Source organism: Toxotes jaculatrix, chromosome 2 (assembly GCF_017976425.1).
Source record: "Toxotes jaculatrix isolate fToxJac2 chromosome 2, fToxJac2.pri, whole genome shotgun sequence".
Taxonomy (NCBI): Eukaryota; Metazoa; Chordata; class Actinopteri; family Toxotidae; genus Toxotes; species Toxotes jaculatrix.
The window spans coordinates 4,050,800-4,072,078 of record NC_054395.1 but is presented as its reverse complement, the minus strand read 5'-3'; the positions used below and the strand labels follow the sequence as shown (position 1 = coordinate 4,072,078).

The window sequence follows — 21,279 nt, the reverse complement described above, 5'->3', positions numbered from 1 at the left end:
ATACTGAGGCTCTTTGTTCTGAAGAGTCTGTGCCTCTTATGTCTGTTTAATAACCTGTTTAATAACCCAACCATGAAAATGTGTACATGCAGAGGCTGTCGTGGAGAAAGTTTACACTACTACCTGCTTTTGTTTAGAGTAACCGCATCCAGGCTTAATGTTGCACTTGTGCTAGCAACTACACATATGCACAGTGCTACGCTGCAGATGAATGTGGTCACAACCAACTGTGATGGTTGTGAATTGTTGAACAGAACCCCCCCCCCGAAAAAACCCAAATTAGTCTTAGCTCACTGCTGTGCGCATCAAACTCAGAGTGTTATGTTTCAACTGCCTTCTGCATGTTTCATACACTGTGTGTGTCCCTTCTTCATGAATGGGGACCACAACAACATGTGACATCTCATTCTGTGAAAGAGGAAAGATCTGTACGATGTAATCATGAGAAAATAATCATCATTATAAAATTACATTTTTACAAAAAATAAGAGATGTTTTTTCTCATCATGACGAGTTACACACCTTTAATAATACTGAGACCAGCGTAGGTCTTGGAGCATATCTTGTCGGTTGTTGTGGTGGTCCCAGTTAAGAAGAAGAACTCAGGGTTTTGGCTAAATGCTAAAGGTTATGTTTTATTGTTGAGTGTAACAAATAAATGCCCATGGAGTGATTCCACAGAGAGGCATCTGTCCTTCAGTTTCATCTTTCCTTTGAATAAACTGACAAACTCGCAAACATGAGCATCAGATGAGATGCAGATAATTGAGATATTTCATCTTTGGTGATTGTGGTGCATTTCTGTACAACCTGTGTCATGCTTTAAAACACAGGAGCAATAGAACTAGGAGGAAACTTTGGGGCACTTTCTTAAAATCAGGTGGTATATAAACTAAAAAAAAAAATACTGAATCACTCAAAGATTGTACATTAGTGGTAGAGTGGCAACTAGACTAGAGATAAACACCCTTTAGCCTTTTTTTGGGGGCAGTGTATGCCAAAATAAAATCAATGTATATTGATATGTATGAGAAGATGACTGTGTTTTCAATGCAACGATTTCTCTTGGACAACTGGAAACCTTCTGCCTGTAAATGCCTGTAAACCATGAAGCATGTTGCCTTTACCTCTGAAACACACGCACAACGGTGAGAGAGCCTTTATCGCAAACATGTTGTTTCCTAACCCACAATCTGACCCTGACTTTAGGCTAACTCTGCACAGCCTCACAGTAAGTGGGACAGTGAAATGACAGTGAACAACAGACAGTATATAAGGTCCAATCAGCAGTGAGATATGGTCCTTTTCAGGTGACTGACATGTATTTAAAGGTTTAAATGTTACTTTCTTGGTAAGAAATATGAGTAAAAAAAAAAAAAAATATGAACCAGCTGGCTTTTTAGAACATCAGCAGTCATACTAATTTATGGCACGTTCAGATGACAAGCTCACAAAGGATTAATTAAGCTGGCCCTTTGGTCTGTGGGTTGAGAGTAGGTACAGTTCTTGGTTCTTTGATTTGTCACTAGATTCACCAGTCAAACAGGTACTGACAGACGTGTTGACATTTTATAGCAATTTAAAGGGCAAATCTCTGTAATGTGGGAGCCAGTAATCTGAATGAGGAAAACCCAAGGAACCTGCTGCATCTTGAACAGTACACACAACTTATGAGTGGAGCGCAGAGACTGTAACCTTCTATTAACCTCAAAACCCAAACTGGGTGCTGTCAAAGAGTGAGCTCTTCTCATTTAATGTGCCAAGATATGCTGTTGGTGTGATGTTAGCAGCGTCTCTTTTGGTCAGCTTCTGAGGGAGCACTGGGTTGTTTATGTTTGCTTGTTGAGTTCAAATAAGTAAATGGGTGCATCATGTCCTGTGAAACATTTGTGAATAGGGAGGCAGTTACAGAATGCAAACACATTCAGTGTCTGTTGCTGTTAAACTGTATTTAGTAGGACCAAAACCGGGATCTGTGATGAAAATGCTACTAATTATTGGCTAACTTTAAATAAAGGTATGACAATTGAAACTTGTTTGTATTGAAAGTTAGGTTAAGGTATAGTAGGTAAGTTAAGTTATTTTAAGTTATTTAATCCATAACTATTTGACTATTTTAGCTATTAAATAACTAAAACAACCAGGGCACACTGTGCCTGTTGCCTCCCAGTCAAAATCTAGAAGACCAATATCACTGTGTGACAGAGGTAGCAGTAAGAGCCTACTGTCAGTCAGCACCTAAACATGGCATTGGTAACTGAATGTGCTCCACTATAAAACAACTGGTACTACCAACTAATAACGTAGCTTGCATTTATCAGTAGTGGAATTCTTCTGTGCTGTGTTTCACTTTCATTCATCTGCAACAGCAAATCTTCGACCAATTTAAAGTGCAAGGCCAATTTCAAAACTGAATTCTTACTATTTCAATTTGGTGGTAGTGAAGCCAAGTGTGACGTGTTACCATTTTAAGAGTAAATTCAAATTATAAGGTGTCCTATTAAACAAACAGGGACTAAGCAGTTTGAAGACCGGGTCTGGATGGCTGTGTAAACTACAACATCAACCCCCCCAAGCATGACTGTTACCTGAACATAAAACAGCAACACAAAAACTGACAAGCATGTGATGTGCTGCAGACTGATGGAACCTTCTGGAGACAGATTGGGGGCGGGGTGGGGAGTGGGGGGGGGGGGGGGGGGTGGCCGGTGAAGCTGAGGTTGGGTTGAAGCCACTGTCCATGTGCAGGCCATCAGCCCTCCTCAGAGGTTCCAGGAGAATGCAGGGTTGCTGGCTGCTGGGTTTCCTACAGTAAAGAGAGCCTTGTGCGCTCCCGGTCTGTGAGATCACACTTCCACTGAAGTAATCTGGTTCATCTGGGCCCTCATGGACTGGATGCTGTTGAGGATCTTTTTCTGGTGGCCGGCTAGTGTCACTCCCACTCTGAGGATGTCCCTGAAGAGAAACAATCAGTCAGTTCCACCTCAGTATACTGCAAAACTGAAACTTGAAATCCTTCAAGACTTGCTGTTTTCAGGATGCTTAATCGCAAATTCTGTGTGTTCTATAACATTACTACAGCTACAAAGCCAGCAGTGATCAGCCTCTCATGCTTCTTACAGGCTACTCTAACCCTGCGGCTGAATCCAAATGTCTTCCCACCAAACTTGTGGACTGAGCCCTCACGGACTTTTGTAATACATACACAGTGACGTGTTCATCATCACATCAAGTCTGTGAGACTGCTGGACCATGAGAGGGTGAAAAGCGGCTGTGAGACAGGACTTAAAGACCTCATGTGTTTCCATGGAGATTAACTTGAAATTTCTGACCCTGTAACTGATTTCAGAGGATTTCTCTGAATGGTTCTTAATACTACTGATATTGACAAATCATGTACAGTATGTGCAGGTCTCTTTCATTAAGTCTACAACTGATATGCTCAGAATGAGCAGTCAAATTTTCCCTTTACATGAGCAGAAAAACACAATCTTATATGGACATAGAGCACATCCTTCAGCTGAGGATCCAAACACCACAACCTTTGCCTGTAGTTTTGCAGATTATAGCAAATCCAGAAGTTTGAGCCTTTTCATATTGTGTATGTGCAATATTAATCCTAGCTACATCACTAAAACACAAAAATGAAAAAAGAAAATGTCTTCAAACATGAATGTTACCTATTATTATTACTGTTTACACTTACTGCTGTGGATTTCCTGAGCACTGTCTGGAAAAGTTTGCACCCTTTGCAGAAGTCTGCATGGGGTCTGACTGAGCCCCTTTCGGGCTTGATGAATTGTGGATTTGGACAGCCCTCAGCTGTGGATTTGAATGGCCCTCAGCAGTCACAGACTTGGTGGGAACGTGAAGGCCACACTTCTGATTATACTCATGATTATACCTTTCATACATATTCAATCATTTCACTTAGAAACAGATTTACACCTTTACAGTGTGGATATTTCAAACATATCTAACATACTCCATGGTCATCTGAGACACCACATCAAAGCTGGTGAAGCCTTCGTTGGCAAAGTTCTCCTTGTACTGGCCCATCTTAATGGCGTCGAGCCACTCGTCCACTGTGCTGAAAGAGGAGAAGTCTGGAGTGCTGCGATCGAGTAGAGGTAAGTGAACACTGGAGGACAGAAAGAAGACAAAAGAAGAACGTAACAGCCTGTGAGAAGTTTGATTTGTGACGACCATTCACAGAGTGAAGTAATGGAGGTACTTTCTGCCATACCTTGACGACAACGGCGTCATGGCCTTTAGGCTGCTGGGGTTACGGATCATCTTGTCCAAGGTGCTGACAATCTGGCTGAATTTGGGCCGGTTGTTCCGGTCTTTCTGCCAGCAGTCCAGCATCAGCTGGTGCAGCGCACTAGGACAGTCCATAGGGGGTGGCAACCGATAGTCCTGCTCTATGGCATTGATAACCTACAAGAATTTATATGAAAACTGACGCTGAGTATCTGAGAACATGTCTGGAACATGCAAGAACCTGTTTCAGTACAGAACTACACGTAAGCAGAACCACAAATGAAATGAAACAAAACCAAAGTTTCTGTGATTTGTTCTAAAACATAAATACTGTCTGTTCTGCAGGGCTTTACTCACATCTTGATTGCTCATGTCCCAGTAGGGCCTCTCTCCATATGACATCACCTCCCACATGACAATGCCATAACTCCAGCAATCACTGGAGGAGGTGAACTTCCTGTACTGAATGGCCTCTGGAGCAGTCCACCGGATGGGAATCTTTCCTCCCTGGAATTAAGAAACAAGTGTGGAATTCAACAGTGGGACAGCGGACAGAAAGAAGTCCTCCACCCTAAATGAGCACAGAGATTGTTTGCCCCTCCCCTCTGATATAGCCCATACGAGCACTGTGCCCCCTGTCAGTGGAGATATGCCACAGAAAAACTGAATGTAATGAATGTAAACATGTCATTTTGGGGGTATTTGCAGGAATGATGCTGTCTCACATGACCGCTGCATTCACAATAAAACGTAACTCAGTTTAAGCTTCTGCGCAAAAAAGGATGTGGGGTTCTCACATTTTTTTCTGGCATGCCCCCCTTCAGAAGCCAGAAAAAGTTCACACAGCCCTAAAAATTATTTGCATTCAGCTTAGTTCCACTCCATATTTTCCCTGTGGTCATCCATACCCCACCACAGTGGCTCTATGTACCCCCAGGGGGACTGGCCCAACAGTTTTAGAGCCATTACCTAATGTAATCTACATTGTAATTTGATGTATTTTCATTTACTGGTTAATTCTATAATTAATTCTTATAATTTCTAATCAGGTTCCTTTTCCTTGTCTGACTAATAATAAGAAAAGACTCTTCGTGAGTATGCCGAGTGTGTGACGAAGACTCACCAGAGCGCTGGTGTACGTGGGGTCTGACGTATCATCCTCAAGGAAGCGTGACAGGCCAAAGTCTGACACTTTGCACACCAGGTTGCTGTTGACCAGGATGTTCCTTGCTGCCAGGTCTCGATGGACGTAGTTCATGTCACACAGGTACTTCATTCCAGCTGCTATGCCTCGCAGCATTCCCACCAGCTGGATCACTGTGAACTGCCCGTCATTTTGCTTTAAGAAAGACAAACATCAAATCAGTGTTTTTTAATTACCTTGTGATGAATAATACAAACAAATGAACAAATTCCGATAAATCTGCCACAAATCAACCACATCAACCACAGCTCCTGTCTAGTCTGAGGTCTGCATCATTGCTTGTTTCTGCAGTTATTTAAAAACAGTTGGAAATGAATAGTCATTGTCTTCATTACAGAAAATAACAATGAATCAAGGCCCCACAAGCATGACACGTGATGGTGTCACGTGATGGCTACAGACTGCCTGACCCGCCCCTCCCCTGAATCCCAAACAACAAGACTGCTACGATATGAAAGAGCTGAAGCCCACTGAATGAATTAATAATAATTGATTTTTTAATGTAGCACTTATTGATATTCCAATACGCAGCGGTCAGAGCGTGACCCCAGACCCCTGATCTCCAGTGAACTGCGTGTGGTGTAATAAGGGCAGGGCCATTAGCAGGGCTTTACACCTATTCAAACCTCACTCCCTAGCGTGTGCGCTGCTTTGGAATGAATGTTTATTGCAGCATGTGCAATGCAATGTATGAGCAGATCACAATCAGTGGCTGGGAGGCAACTTTGCCATCAGTCGATGTGGCTCCTTTACCCTGAGGAAGGAGTCGAGGGATCCGTTCTCCATAAACTCAGTAATGATCATCACAGGGCTGCTCTTGGTCACTACACCCTCCAGATGGATGATGTTGGGATGGTCAAATTGGCCCATAATTGATGCCTCGCTCAGGAAGTCCCTCCTCTGGCATTCAGTGTAGCCCGCCTTCAGCGTCTTAATGGCCACGAGGATCTCTCTCTTCCCAGGCTGACGGAGGTTTCCACTGCACACCTCGCCAAACTCACCTGACAGGAAGACAGGAGCTGTCAGTGGGACGTGAGTGGCATTTCAAAAAATAAACACACCAAACAAAGTGTATGCATTAATCTTAACGCTGTAGCTAGTGCTTTAATCTTTAAAAGCCATAATGAAATTCAAAGAAACCAAACCAGTACCACCATCAGAGTTTTCTGACATAATCCAGACCAGAATGATACACACAGTTTTCTCGTCAGACAGTTATTTGAGATACTGCATGAATTTGACAAGGCAGGCCCTAAATGTTGTATACCCTCAGAGGTACACTCTGCTAAAGAGTTCCAAAAAGTCCTGTAAAAAGTCCCCTTGTGAGACCCTGTCTCCTCAACCTGCCTTCTCTGATACATGACATAATTTCCTTTTTCATGCACTGTTTTCCTTTACCTGCACCAATCACTTGTTCAATCTTGACACAGGAAATGTCGATTTCCTTGGCAAACTCTCTGACCGCTTCGTTGGGGTCTTCATACGTGAAAGGGTCAATGTAGATCTTCATCCCCGGTGACACTTCAACAGAGAGAAAAGACAGCACCAGCTATACACACACAAAAAAACTGACACATCAAAACCTAAACGGCAAATAGATCCTGCATTTTATTTCCACACTCTGCCAAAACAAAACTCATGACCCCTGAAACATGAGTGTTAAATGGCTGTCAGTCTATCTGATGACAACATACTGTGAAGAGTAAGAAGTACTCACTGTGACCACTGGTGTAATGTTGGAGTTTGTCTGTGTACTCTGATTCTGGTCTGTCTGAACTCCTCCTGCTTGGGGTCGGGGTGGGGGGGGGCAAACACAAGAGGTTTGAGTTTCAACAGATCCATGAAATGAGCAACTGCCCTGATGAAGACCATATGATATAGATAAAGCTCTGGAAAAAAGCTAGTAAGTGGGCCCTGTACTGGGACTCTTTCCATGGCTTTATATGACATGCACATCAACAGATTCTGATGTGACCCAGCTCTGTTTGAAGGAGTGGCCACAGTTCCATGTTTCTCATGAGGAATGGATGATGACCTAAAGGAAACACCACTGAAGACCACTGGCACCTTAATCCTACAGTGTCTGATGATGGATTTTCTTACGACCAAAACATGTTAAATGTATTGCCAGATGTTTTGTCACTTAGCAAACTACAGTACTCATCTGGGTTTCGATTTTATCACTAACTAACTCACTGACGACATGTAATGTGACAGTGTTAAACCAACAGAGACTTGCCAACATGTCTTGAGCTCTATAGACCTTTTAAGGCTCTTTTAGCGCTTTGTTTTGTTTTTATAGAATACTTAGTGTGTGGTTTAGTTTACTGTGGATAAGAGTCGTCTAACGGTTAACAGTGGAAATAAGACATCATTAAGAGACACTTCTTTGATATAGTTTCATGACCTGCAGCATTACTGGCTCACCTGCGACAGACAATTATGAAGACAGTGATGGCAATGATGAAGACTACCCCTGCAGCAGCTGAACCAATGATGAGCGGAAGCTTCTCCTGGATACTGGAGTTATATTCCTCTACAGGTCAAAGGACAGAAAACCAAGAAGATGTGATGAATTTTCAAACATGGATTCGATCCATGGCTGGATTACATATTAAGTTGTGAAGTGGAAGTTTCCCTAAATGTTTTTCCCCTTTCTGTACTTTTATTTCAGTTTTTTTTCTCTCAAAGTTCCTGAAGGAACTAGAAACGCTGTGATTGGATGTTTCTTACTGAAAAGCACTTTGGGAGTTGCAATTCTCAGGTTCTGCTCAAGGTTTCTTCCTGTTACAAGGGAGTTTTTTCTTGCCACTGTCGCCTTAAGTGCTTGCTCTGGGGTCAGGCTCTGGGTCTCTGTAAAGCGCTTTGAGACAATTTTGATTGTGAAAGGAGCTATATAAATAAAATTGAATCGAATGATTTAACCACTTCATGCTGATCCGAGCTGTACAAGAGCTCCAACTGTGAATCACGCAACACTGTCTATGACACCAGGGGCGCCCAAAATAGGTCCTTCCACTTCGCAACCCTATTAGAACGCCCCTGGGGCAAACATATGTGTACATGCAGTTAGTTAGTGCATCTGACTGTCAATCCTACCTTCAGTCATGGTTTGGAAATACATTTTGCCACTAAAGCGTCCAAATCCAGCGACAGTCCGAGCCCGAACTTGAAAGACGTAGATAGTTCCAGGCTTCAAGCTTCGTATGACTGCAGTGTTAGTCTGACTTCTCGTTAGAGATGAGTTCCACTCAGCCTGGTTCTGAAACACATGTATCAAAAACCTTAATCAGAAAATAATCAGACAAATGCTGTCTGAGGCAGGGTACATCCTGAACAGGTCTCCGGGCTGACATATAGAGACAAACAACCATTCTCACTCACAGTCACACCTATGGACAATTTAGAGACAGCTCTGTACCTTCTCATAGTACTGCAGTTCATAGTCCAGAATAACTCCATTGGGCTGATCAGGCTGGGACCAGGACAGTGTAATGCTGTTGGGGGTTCTGCTGACCTGGTGGATGATGGACACTGCAGATGGTGCTGAGAACAAAATATGGGGAAACAAAGTCAGAGGTGGTTGGGAAAATACTTGACAGGCCACTGAAGCTACGACCTAAACATGATCATCACTCATCAAATCATTAAAGAGTCATTAAAGTGAAGCTAGGCTTACCAGCCTGGTTGGTGGTGATGTTGACAGATGTGTACTGTGGTGAATACGGGCTCTGGTCAGACACTCCGTTTACAGCTTGGATTTCAAAGGTGTACTGGGTGTGAGCAAGGAGGTCGCTGATGTGGACACGGGTGTTAGTCAGTCCCAGCTGACGCGGGACAAACTGCACGTTATCTCCACAGCGGGTGCAGCCACCCCGCCCACTGCCACAGCTCTTACATATGATGTTGTAGACGATATCTTCTCGGCCACCGCTGTCCTGTGGTGGGCTCCACTCCAACCTCAGAGAGGTCTCATTCACTATGGAGATGACATTTTGTGGAGCAGATGGAACAGCTGGAAGAGAAGGTGAAAAACCAAAAGTATGCTAGTAACGTCCTTCAAATAGCACTTCTGGGATTATGAGGAAGGATTGCAGCAAGTCTCCTGTCTGTCCACCACACTCAGGGGCTTGTCTGCTTCAAGAGAGTCACCAATGCTTAATCTGGACCACTCACCACTCTGGTCAACTCACCACTCGCATTTGGGTCCAGTCTACTTTACTGTGTAACTATAAGACAACATAAGGTACTTGGCTTCTTGTTGCTGAGGTGTTTTCAAGCAGAACTTTGACCCTTTGACCTTTTTCCCATCAGTGTTCAAGTTTCTATAGTTGGTGCTCTAACAGAAGTTGTCTGTTTAGCACAGAAGACCAGGGAGGATATCCAGGTCAATATATATCTGTATTTCTTAAATCCAGATCACAAAATTTTTTATATTTGGATCTCATTGGGATCACAAAATAAATACATGATGATGAAATCCTCCCATTCACTCTTGAACCTCAGATTCAGGAAGAACAATGTGGACCATGGAGCACTGGACCAGTCATTTGTCCTTGCAAGGATACAGGAGCTGTCATAAAGTCAAGTGCATTCTCAGTTGGTATTGGACTCTGCCGGTGTTGTGTCTCACACTTCTTCTGTTTATGACTTTCATGATGTGGAGGGTCTCTTTTTGCAGATTGGTTCTACTGGCTCCACTGTGCCTGGGGGCAGTCTGCAGCCCAGTGTGAAGGGGCCTCCACGTCTACAACACAGATCTCAGCCAATCAACAGTGGATTGCCCCTTCAGGTCAAGAGTGAGTCAAGAGTTCACATATCTTGAGGTTCATGTGTGAGGGTAAGATGACCAGCACCAGGACCTGCCTGACCTCACCAATGGTCATAGCCTTTGGGTAGTGACCAAAAGAATGAGATCACAGATACAAGCTAAATCTGAGGCTGAAATGAGTTTGCTTTGCAGGGTGAGTCTTAGAGATAGCATGAGGAGCTTAGACATGTATAAGGAGCTTGGAGAGGAACAGCTGCTCCTTGAATAGAGTCAGCTGAGGTTGGTTTGGGTATCTGATTTCCACATCTCTTTCTGGAGGATCTCTGGGCAAATCCAACTCAGTGAAAACCCGAAGGTAACTCATACCACACCTTTCGGCACTTCAGAACACTGGAAGAAGAGCTGGAGGACATGGCTAGGGAGAAGGACGTCTGGGAGACCTTGTTTGGCCTGCTGCCATGGTGACAGATGGATAATTATCTCGATTTTTACTTGTCCTGTCTAGTTTACCCTTTATTCAGCCTCAGTCATCACAGAAGCATAAACTCCATGTTGACTGTTGTCTCAAGAATAAGCAAACTATGTTGACACAAATGTATTGTTTGTGCACATCAAAGATGGGCAGGTGTTGACATCATATGGTATGAGCTGCTGTTTGCAGCTGGTACACTGCTCTCCATATAAGTGCTGTCAAGGCAGGTGGTTTATACGTACTGGTACATGGCATCTGTGGAGGGTCGGAGTCAGTGCGGTAGTAGCTATTGCGACAGACACAATTAGTTGCTCCCTCGCTTGTCGTTCGACTGTTAATGGGGCACTGCAGACATCTGTGGTCCCCCTGGGCAGCCTTAAAGAAGCCCGATGCACAAGCTGTAAGGGAGATACATGAAGGTGGAGGAGGTACAGGGAAGACAGGAGAAAGAGACAGAGAAGAGTAAGCTTGCTAAAACCAGAAAAAAAGGGTCTTATCAAATCAATCCACCGTGCCTTTAGAACAGCATGTCATATCGGCTACCGGCTGCTTCAGTGTGAGAAGCATCAGTATGACTATTAGTCAGATTCTAAAATATTGTGTCTGACCTCTTTCTTCTCTACATTTTCCATCACAGAGCATATGTCTAGCCATGATAGCCTGGATGTCTGTATCTCATAAAGGTCAGTTCATTGAAGAGACATGTGCTAGGACTCCTTCAGATGCTGTCATTCCTGCTGTCCACAGGGTCAGAAAACATGTCAGACCGTGGAGCAGAGCAGATTGTTATGGATTATACAAGACAAGAAATAAAGAAGAGGAGAAAGCAAGAAAGTTACTATCTTTCTTTTCTGAGTGAATGTATTATGTATGTCATGCTGTCATTTGACACTAAGGCCTAGCTAAAGTTTAAGTCGAAGCTTAAGTGAAGTTATGGCACACCAGGTTTATAATGTTCTCTTTTATTATTTATGCCTTTCTTCATTTCACATTCATTCATCTTTAATGTGTCAGAATGTGCCTCTGCTCCAGGGGAACTGCCTCACACCTTATCGACGTAAAGAGAAAGTTTCAGTTGTTAAAAAAATCTAAACTATAATTTATCAGGTTGTGTGTATTTCATGTATATTTACATAATACTTTTGAAAGAGACCATAGAAACCATATTCAGCCTTTACTGAATTCGGATGAAAAAGTGTGTATAATATAACTCACTGGTTACTGTATAAATGTCTCCTGGTCCTACTGTTTCTACACAACACAAGGAACTAAGTAAAGATGAAGACATGACATTAGCAGCCAATCAGGGAGGAGAGATGGTCATTACAGGATTCTCTGCCCACCAGATCACCACTCTGCCCATCTGCCTCTAGCTTGAGGCGCATCCTTCTGCTACAACAGCAGGTACCACATCAGGTTCCAGTCCTGTCGGCCAAGACCAGAGATCTGAGGCAGCAGTGGACACAGGTTCACCAAAACTGGACAGTTGAAGACTGGAAAAACATAGCCTGGTCTGATGGATCTGGATTTCTGCTGAGGCTGCAGATGATAGGGTCAGAATTTGGCATCAACAGCACGAGTTCATGGACCTAACCTGCCTTGTGTCAACAGTCCAGGCTGGTGGTGATGGTGTGGGGAATGTTTTTCTTGTCTATTGGGCCTTAATACCAACCAATCGTGGTCTGAAATGCTGTCTTTGCACCAATCAGACGGGTGGTTCTGGCAACAACAAGGTCAGCCACCAATCAACAGCAAGTCCACTATGCCTCCTATTAAACACATCCCTGAAGGGTGTGAGGAGCAGTGCAGATCGAGGGTCCCAGCAGTGAACACACCAAGAAGCCATCTGACAGTGTGCTTGGCTTAAACTTGTACATATGCATCAAGAGAGCCTGAGCTAGTAACTGAATATTCATGGTAGTGCTATTAGTTGTAGTGCACATTACCATACATTAAGTGACACATTATGCCTTGAAGTCAAACTAATGTCTTTTTCATTAGAAATACCACTATCCATCAACTGTATATTTTTAGTCCTGGTATTTTATCTTCACTTGAGATGAAGCACAGCTGCTGTGGAACAGAAGTGTCTATATCCTGTACCCTAAAGATTTCATAATTATGAGAAAAGAATTAGTGAGTAATTATCAGATCCTCGTCTTGTGATTATGAGAAAAGACTATCAGTCATTGTTACGTGTAGTAGCTGTAGTTTCGTGTTTGGTTTGGTTGCTTAAACAATTTATTCTACTTTGATGGGAACTGACAGGTGCTCCTGGAAAATGTAGGCACTGGATTACACTTACAAATCTGTTAAAACTGTAGAACCTAACAAGAAGGACCAACAAGCTACTGTTTGTCTGTGCGAGCTGCATTTCTTCAGCAAGGAACATAAAGGACGTATTGTTTCTGTCTCAGATGTTCACACGTGTGATGATACCAAACCTGACGAGACTTCAGGAAGCTGCACACTTTTGCTTTTATGACTTTAAGCACAAAGAAAATGAAGCTATAACTTATCTACAAAAGAAATCTATACCAGACGTGATGGTTACACAAAACAGAACGCACGTCTGAGAAAGTGACCACTGGGCACATCTCACTCAGCTGCAAAGCTTAATCCCACAAACCACTGCAGGGATAATTCAGCCCTTCAAGCTGGAGAATGTTTAGAAAATCCTTTGATCTTCATCTGCAGACAATAAAGTGCAGCATTGTCCTCTACTGTGTGTTAAACAGGTTTCTTTGCACAAAGAGTCTCATGTCCCAAGTAAAGTCCTCCTTCAGCCGAGAAGCAGTGAAGGACCTGATCAGGATTAATGATACAGATTGGATGGAAGACTTTAATACCAGGCAAACTGTGCACAGCTGGCAGGCACAGGATCATGTCTAGAAGGAATCACTGAACATCTTGGAAAATACCCACAGTGCTGACAACTATTTTGAATGGACTCTATCCACCCTTATCATTATCAACTATTATGAGATATCAGCTGCTATAATCTCATCAATACACACTTAAATCAACCTCTAATTACTCAAACCAGGCTTAAGCACACTGTTTACACCAGAGTATCTTCCCTTTAAATGAACAATCTAACATTTTTGGAGAGGTATACTCATTTGCTGCCAAATCCACAATCATTTGCACTATGCCACATCTAGAGTAAAGACAGAAGCATAGTATGTTTATTTTAATATGTGAGAATAAAACGCCTTTTCGTAATCCACAGCTTTTGGATTAACATTCTGCATCTTGTTCTTAACTGCAACATTTAAGTTGGTGGCCAAATGCAACCTCAAACACAAACATGGACAAGCTATAGCAGTTTCCTTTGTTCTAAGCTGCAATACATTTCCAGCCATCATTTACATAATCATATGAAGACGTGGTTAGCTGAAGATTTAGCACCTAGGGCTGAGACTGAATCAATATCACTCCTCTATCTCTCACTAGCCACCTTCATACAGCCTGTTCAAGGTGAGAATGTTGCACCTTATTGTTCTGCATAAAAGGTACAAACATGGAATTGGGGGTTGGGGGCACTGTTGTTCCGGCAATAAGCCAACAGCAGAGGTGATCACAGGCTCGATGTCTCGACCTCTGGCTGCCAAATACAGAGGGTTGTTCTCATACATACATAGCCAGATTTTATGTAGAGTTTCCTGGCAGTTATCATTACAAGGGATAATTACTTCATCATTAAAACAGAAAGCCTTGTTGTACTATCAGTGCAGTGCGTGCATCTGTGGTCATCACTCTGCCAGGCAATCCAGGCGGAAATATCTCAACCCAGACAATGAATTGACTTTGATCCCCTGATTTTTTGATTTTCATGATTGACTTGGTTCTGGCAGAGGTCAAGATATTTCACTGCATAGGTAATCCTTTGTCCCGCTAATGTCCCTATTAGGTTAAAAGTCAGTCTTTAGTATCACGAGGTGGGAACCACAAATATTTGTACAGACTTATGCAGTGCATCCAATATTTGATAATGAGATATTTCAGTCCTGGACCAAAGTGGTGCTCCAACAAACCTACTAGTATTTTCATTCCTTGAGCCATACTGCTAGTGAGGCTAAAACCACCTCTGACTCAAGAAGGTAAGCAGCACGACTAAGAAGGTGCAAATCTGCTGGGACAAGGAATCAAGAACTGACAGGCTCCTACCTCTGCAGACTGTACCATTGTCCACCGCCTCATACCCGGCTTTGCACATGCAGCGCCCGATGGGTACCATCCACTCCCCATCCCCATTACAGTACAGCTTGATGGGTACATCCACCTCCTCCCCATTGGGAACACACACCCCTCTGGCTGCTACCAGTGAGGTGCTCTCTGCTCCAGACAGAGTCTCAGGAAAGACAGCGCCATTTTGGATCACTCTGGGACATTTCCTGTAGAAGACTCGAACAGCAATGAGTGACATGCAGGCGCCATAATCCTGGAAAGCGAGGTAGAAGCCATTGCGCGAAACAGGTCCAAAACTTCGGACTTCACTGTTGATCTTCATGATGCGACCACCAAGATCAACCTGGGAGAAGCTTTCATCAGCTGCTATAGTGTCCACTTTCACCCAGGGGTTCTCCATCCAGGTTGGGGACGATTTAGTAGCCGTGTCTGAGTCCGACTCATAGTAGTACAAGTTGAAGGTCTCCTTGCAGGAGCCAGGGACATTGGGTATAGAACTGCAGTCACGCACTGAAAACTTCATCTGGACATGGATGCGCTGAGCACCACGGCGGCGGATGTATTTGGTGCGTATCCAGTTGTTCTGGCTGCTATCAAAGACATTGCACACCTGGTATGTTCGGATGGTATTCATGTTTTCATCATAGCCACTAACTTCTTCCCACTGAAAGAAAGACAAGAAAAAAAAAACTACTGATGACAAAACTACAGTGACGCACAACAAATACAAGTAAAACAAAACAAAACAAAACACTTTACCTTGATAGTAACAGTTATTCTTAAGGGAAACTGGTCCTCCAACATAAACAACTAAATATGTAGGCACACGACAAACATCCCGCAAGTAACAGTGTTCAAAGCTGTTCTTTTCAGTTTCCAGAATCTCTGGAATCAGATCATTAAAAAGATTTGTTCCAGAGATTCATTCATTAAATTGTTCAGTGCTTGACTAGGCTTCTGAATGCGTGGTCCCACTCACTGAACTGAAAATGAAGTCTTTTTTTCTGACCTAGTGAGCCTGATTCTGGCAGTTTGAGCCGCTGACTACATATATTATAAGTATAAGATAAGATAAGATAAATCTTTATTGACATTGCACAATCATACTTTGTACAAAAGTACAACGAAATTGAGTTACTGTCCCACATCAGTGCAAAAGAAGACATACAATCACAGTGCCGAATAAAAAAGTAAAATAGAAAAAGTAGAATAAAATAATAAAATAAAATAAATATATCCAGGATAGAAATATACAGTATGTAAAATATATACAAAGACAAAGACATTGTTTATTGCACATGACTTGCTGTCGGTGGCTAACCAGATTAAGTGTGGCTATTTGTTAGCATTGATTAGGGCTATTGCCCTGTTGTAAAAGCTGTCCCTTAGTCTGTTCGTACTCTCAGTGCCCCGAATCTCTTGCCAGAGGGCAGCAGCTTAAACACCCGGTGTCCTGGGTGTATGCAGTCCCTCAAGATGCTGCGTGCCCTCTTGAGACAGCGGGTGTTGTAGAGGTCCTTCAGGGAGGGAAGGGGATGGCGAATGATTTTCTGGGCGGTGTTAATGACCCTTTGTAGTGCCTATATGTAGTATTCTATATAGTTTAGATTTAAAATGTATCATTGTTGTTATTATTGCTATTATTATTATACCAGTTGGCAATCATTGCTGTAAATTAATACCATAAAATATGCAACTGAAAAACATGTATCTTCATATTTTGCATGTTTTACCATATCTGCGTGGGTTTCTTCTGGGTGCTCTGAAAGGCCACATTTAATACCTATGGGGCCCCAGGGCAAAAATTTGTTGTCGGGCCCTGATTAAGCCCTTTATGTCTGACAGTTTCATTATTTCCCCAGACACCTAGAAACCAACCAGGGTTTCAGAGCTGTTGGCAACAATTTTGATAAGTGATTAATCATCTAAGTTTCATTTAAGCCAGCTGTCCAGCTGTCAATCAAAAGACGTTCATATTTCGTGAAGTCGCCACAGCTGTTGTCACACTGTAACAGAACATCTGTATACTGGCTACATGTTCTCCACACTGTTCCCTGTGTCTTGGTTTGTGCCACTCACCCCTTGTGATGGGTAGATGGTCCAGCCCAGTTCTGCTGTTGCTGTTGTTGAATCCATTAGAACTTCTGCAGAAGACAAAAATGAAAAAATCAGAGTTAAAAACAGTTTTGTTTTGTTATCGTTTTTGGGATATATCCCTTCCATGAAGAAAGACTGAATTTCCTTTTAAGCAAACCACACAATTAAATGCATAGAAATGAAAGTTAAATACAGAATGGCAAATTAATGGAATTCGTGGAAATGAATACCACATTTTACATCACCAACACCAGTTGAGAACGGTGTCACTCTGTATGAATCAGGCTCTCAGAGGAGCACTAGAAAGAGCCCATATGAGTCTTGACCATTTTCTTCTTTTTAAGATAAAGCTATACTATAAAATCACATTTTAAATTTACTTACAGCTAAAAGTTTCTACTTTTTTCCATGGAACAATATTTTTCATGAAACAGCACTGTAGCAGAGTACAGCAGGCCTCCCAGCAAATCTTACTTAGTGACACCGTATTAAAGCAGTGGATTCCAAACTGTTTCTGTTCCATCTCATCTGTGAATGATATACAGTGGGGTCCAAAAGTCTGAGAGCACTAGTCAAGAAACTACTAACTAACTTTTTCAGTCCAAATGATAGTACGAGTTTAACAATTTGAGTGGAAATTTCAGGCGTCCCCATAAAGGTTCAGTGGGTTTGAAGTCAACCAAACCAAAAGTCCATGACAGTCAGGACTCCATGGTCTTCTTTGGTCTTCGAGTAGTTCTTGATCTTCTGATGGTGTGGTCACTTCTGTTTGGCTTGATTTGGATACAGCTGATCCAGTTTCTGCAAAGCGTGTTGGAGTCTCATGCACAGCTCCTTTTGCTTAGAATAACAATTTGACTTCCGACACTTTCACTTAGTGGCATTTGCCCACTATCACAGATCTGCTGAGAGAACAGTGATCTGCTAGAGGCACAGCCTTATTTAGAAACAGGTGAACACCAGCTGCAGGTTGAATTACTTGAACAAACCTCTGATGAGTTGTTGAGGTTGATCTGCATGCATACTTTATTGGAAGAGACACAACTCAAGGAAAGAGTTAACTTTTGGACCCCAGGCTATTTATATTTAAGATATTTATTATTGTCTGAGATTAATTCACATCACAACATATAATAATTATGCTTTGCCTCAGACTCAGATTCTGCCCAGCACGTGAATGACTGATCAATCTCACTGTGCAGTCGTATGTATGGTGATGTGACAGTGTGAAAAAACACAGTCCCCTGCTGTCTGATGAACCTGGACTGTATTCTATTTTCACTGGTTCCTGAAACACCTCCACCCCCTGCCAACACAATACCCCTTGCATTTTTTAAACAGCGTTAATTATATCCCCTGACATTCCCTCTACCTGCCTGGAGACATCTGCTCTGTCTGTCACTGCATCCATTAGCTCATGAGTGAGGCCCATAATCTCAGTGCCATCCTCCCCACTACAGAGGAGAAACCATGTCAGGTGAAACCGTGCTGCTAGGACCGTGTCTCCCACACATGTTCAATTATTCACATCATCCTGAGTATCTGCTGCTGAGTAAAGCTTCTTCATTCAGCAGCTATGAGGGGAGAGAGATGATCACAGAATGTTAGTGGCTGCAAATCACAGCTTTGTTTAATGTCCTTGTAATGGTTTTTGGATGACAGCAGAAGTTAACATGGTATCCTCTTAAACAAGACTGAAAAGGAGGAAATTGAAACCAAAACTCATTATGCTTAGCCTTCCACATTGATCAAGACTCACTATGTTTCAGAATATTCTTCACTCCATATTCAAGGTCAGTTAATCAAACGGGAAAATTCTCAAAACGAACAAAAAAACGTAGTGGATCATCCTGGGATTTTTGACGGGTGACTAGCTACAGCTAGCCACATACAAGCGTGCTCATCAAGATGCCAGTCACTCAGCTTCCACTGCTCTGAGATCAGTTGTGATATTGCGCACATTATTACACACATGCAGATGTGTGTGGAAACTGTATTTGCACATTAGAAAAGCTGTATTACAAAAGTTGTTTTGCTAATTTAACAGGTGTGATGATGAGGAGTTAGTTTGTATTGTTGATACAAACTGCTGTCAGCAGATCTGGTCCACCTGACAATTATCAGATAACTTGGTGTGTTTAGACTCGGAAGTACACCACCTTGATGTTTCATATTTATTTGACTGACATATTTACAGTTAATCATGTAACATTAAACTCAGTCCTTTTCATTCTGTTCTATAAATGTACCCTTTTAACAGAAAAACAGGAGTTTGAAATCTGTTCTGGCTCTGGTTTTCTTTCCTTTAAGATTATAATGACTCCGGCCGACCAGATGAATGGTAAGGCTGCATACCATATGGGCACATATGCCCTGAGCAGTGAGCACCTGGTTTGACTCCTGGTGGGCCTGACCATTTGCTGTACTACACTCCCTTCTCTCTTTTCCCTGTATTTCGTCACTGTAGCTTACATCCATCTGTCACTGTAGTGCACTCTCCAATAAAGGATGCAGAAATACCCCAAAATTGATTCTAAATAAATAAAAGATTAGTGAGTCTCTCATTTCAACTTTCTTTCATACATTCTTTGCAAGTAATTCATTGTGAACTTTATATGATATCTGAGCAATTTTTATCATTGATATGAACGTCTGCTGAAAATCCTTAAAGTTCTCTTCTCCAGAATGGCTGCCTGACTCCATGTTCCTAAATCAAACAACAGAATAACCACAGACCATCCTGCTGTGGGATCACACCATCCACAACACAACACAATACAGTCATTACTCAACCTTTGAACTCTCTCTTTTATCCATTTTGATCTCAGCTACACACCTTTAAAGTTTCATGGTTGCATCTTTACTGTGTGCTTATAGGATCCACTTCTTATATGCAACACTCCCCACACTTCAACAAGTCTGTGTATGAAAGAAACTGAAAGCCTACAAACAGAAGAGAGAGGATTTGCTGAACACACTCAAACATGCTGCTTTCAGTTACAAGTAAACTCTTAATTTCAACTTCACCCTTTCACAACCCAGATTTATCTAGATGGGGGAAGCAGAGCTTCCCTCTCCTTCATTTATCACCACTGAAGTACCCTAACTCAAAACAGAGGCCAAGAGATCAGACTGGGATCAGTCAGTTTAGTTTTTTAAGTGAAAAAAAACCCCCAATAAACTAAAACACATGACATGACCTGTACCATCACGCTACACTGCTCCACAAAAGGGGTTTGAAAAAGTGGTCACTGGTAGAAAGACCTCTCCTGAGTGAACAGTTAAGTGTGTGTGTGTGTGTATTGACTGTATTGAGCGTATTGAGCGTGCATATGGAGCTCTGATGCTACAGATTCACCAGATTCACTACGGCAACAGGCACTACTGCAAAACCTTGACAACCTTGCTGAAAGCAGTTCTGGCAGTTCTGGTGAAATAACACCAAACCAATAGGAACAGGAATTCACTGGACTGTGGCTGCTCAGCAGTGCCAGATTGACACAGCAGCATATGTTCAAGAAGTCACATCTTAACTACATTTTGTGGAGTTTTCATCACACAGAAATATTTACACTCTCTCCAGTATGATATGAGAACTGTGACAGGAATGTTCCATCAGAGAGACCAGTGACAACATGAAAAATAAAAACGACTCATAGATCAGCGTGTTATGCGTCTAAAGCTTAAAGGATAATTCCAGTTTATCTCAGAAATAAATGCGACTGTTGTGGCTCTGTGGCTCGTGCTAACTGTGCACTCACGACCTTCTTTGTAGAGATTCAGAAAAACAAGGAGTTGTGTAACATCCCCGCTGACCTTACCGCCCTGCGTTCACACGTCTCGTCATATTCCTTTTATATTTGGATATTTGGGGATAACTATCCTACACAAACTTTTGTTCTGAGCTGCCACTGGAGAGTCCCAGTGAAAGAGGAACTGAAGGGTTGTGTCAGACAGCTTCTTCAGGCTCAGCAAGAGGTGACAGACAGAAGCTCAGACAGATTTGTTGAAAAAAAAAAAAAAAAGCTGGCAGTGAACACAGAGGCAGTTACTATGGTAACCGACATCAACATCACCTGGAACTCAGAGTTTCCTTCAACTCACGGTTAATACTGAATCTGCTTTTTCTAAAAAAGATCTTTGTGCAGCCAGTTTTGAAGTTATACATAATCACTAAGATAAAGCAAACAATGTATTTATATTCTAAATTCATGTTAACAGAAAAATAATGCAACAGTTTGTGTCATTAGGAGAATCAGCTCTAACTTATTATTATTAATG

The 21,279-nt window shown here is 42.3% G+C and overlaps 1 protein-coding gene across 1 annotated transcript in view; it reads right to left on the bottom strand.

Moving 5' to 3' along the window:
* Positions 1–2,846: 2,846 nt before the first annotated feature.
* The window catches only part of ephb2a (eph receptor B2a), a 28,477-nt gene continuing 10,044 nt past the window's right edge, over positions 2,847–21,279 (bottom strand). Inside the window, exons 2-16 of the mRNA XM_041062230.1 lie at positions 16,981–17,045; positions 14,881–15,565; positions 10,953–11,108; positions 9,147–9,482; positions 8,889–9,013; positions 8,567–8,729; positions 7,895–8,003; positions 7,185–7,252; positions 6,866–6,988; positions 6,221–6,468; positions 5,387–5,602; positions 4,621–4,770; positions 4,247–4,440; positions 3,986–4,141; positions 2,847–2,955 (exon numbers count right to left, since the gene is read on the bottom strand). Coding sequence (XP_040918164.1) covers positions 2,847–2,955; positions 3,986–4,141; positions 4,247–4,440; positions 4,621–4,770; positions 5,387–5,602; positions 6,221–6,468; positions 6,866–6,988; positions 7,185–7,252; positions 7,895–8,003; positions 8,567–8,729; positions 8,889–9,013; positions 9,147–9,482; positions 10,953–11,108; positions 14,881–15,565; positions 16,981–17,045 — 2,903 coding nt within the window. The remainder of the gene's footprint in view (positions 2,956–3,985; positions 4,142–4,246; positions 4,441–4,620; positions 4,771–5,386; positions 5,603–6,220; positions 6,469–6,865; positions 6,989–7,184; positions 7,253–7,894; positions 8,004–8,566; positions 8,730–8,888; positions 9,014–9,146; positions 9,483–10,952; positions 11,109–14,880; positions 15,566–16,980; positions 17,046–21,279) is intronic.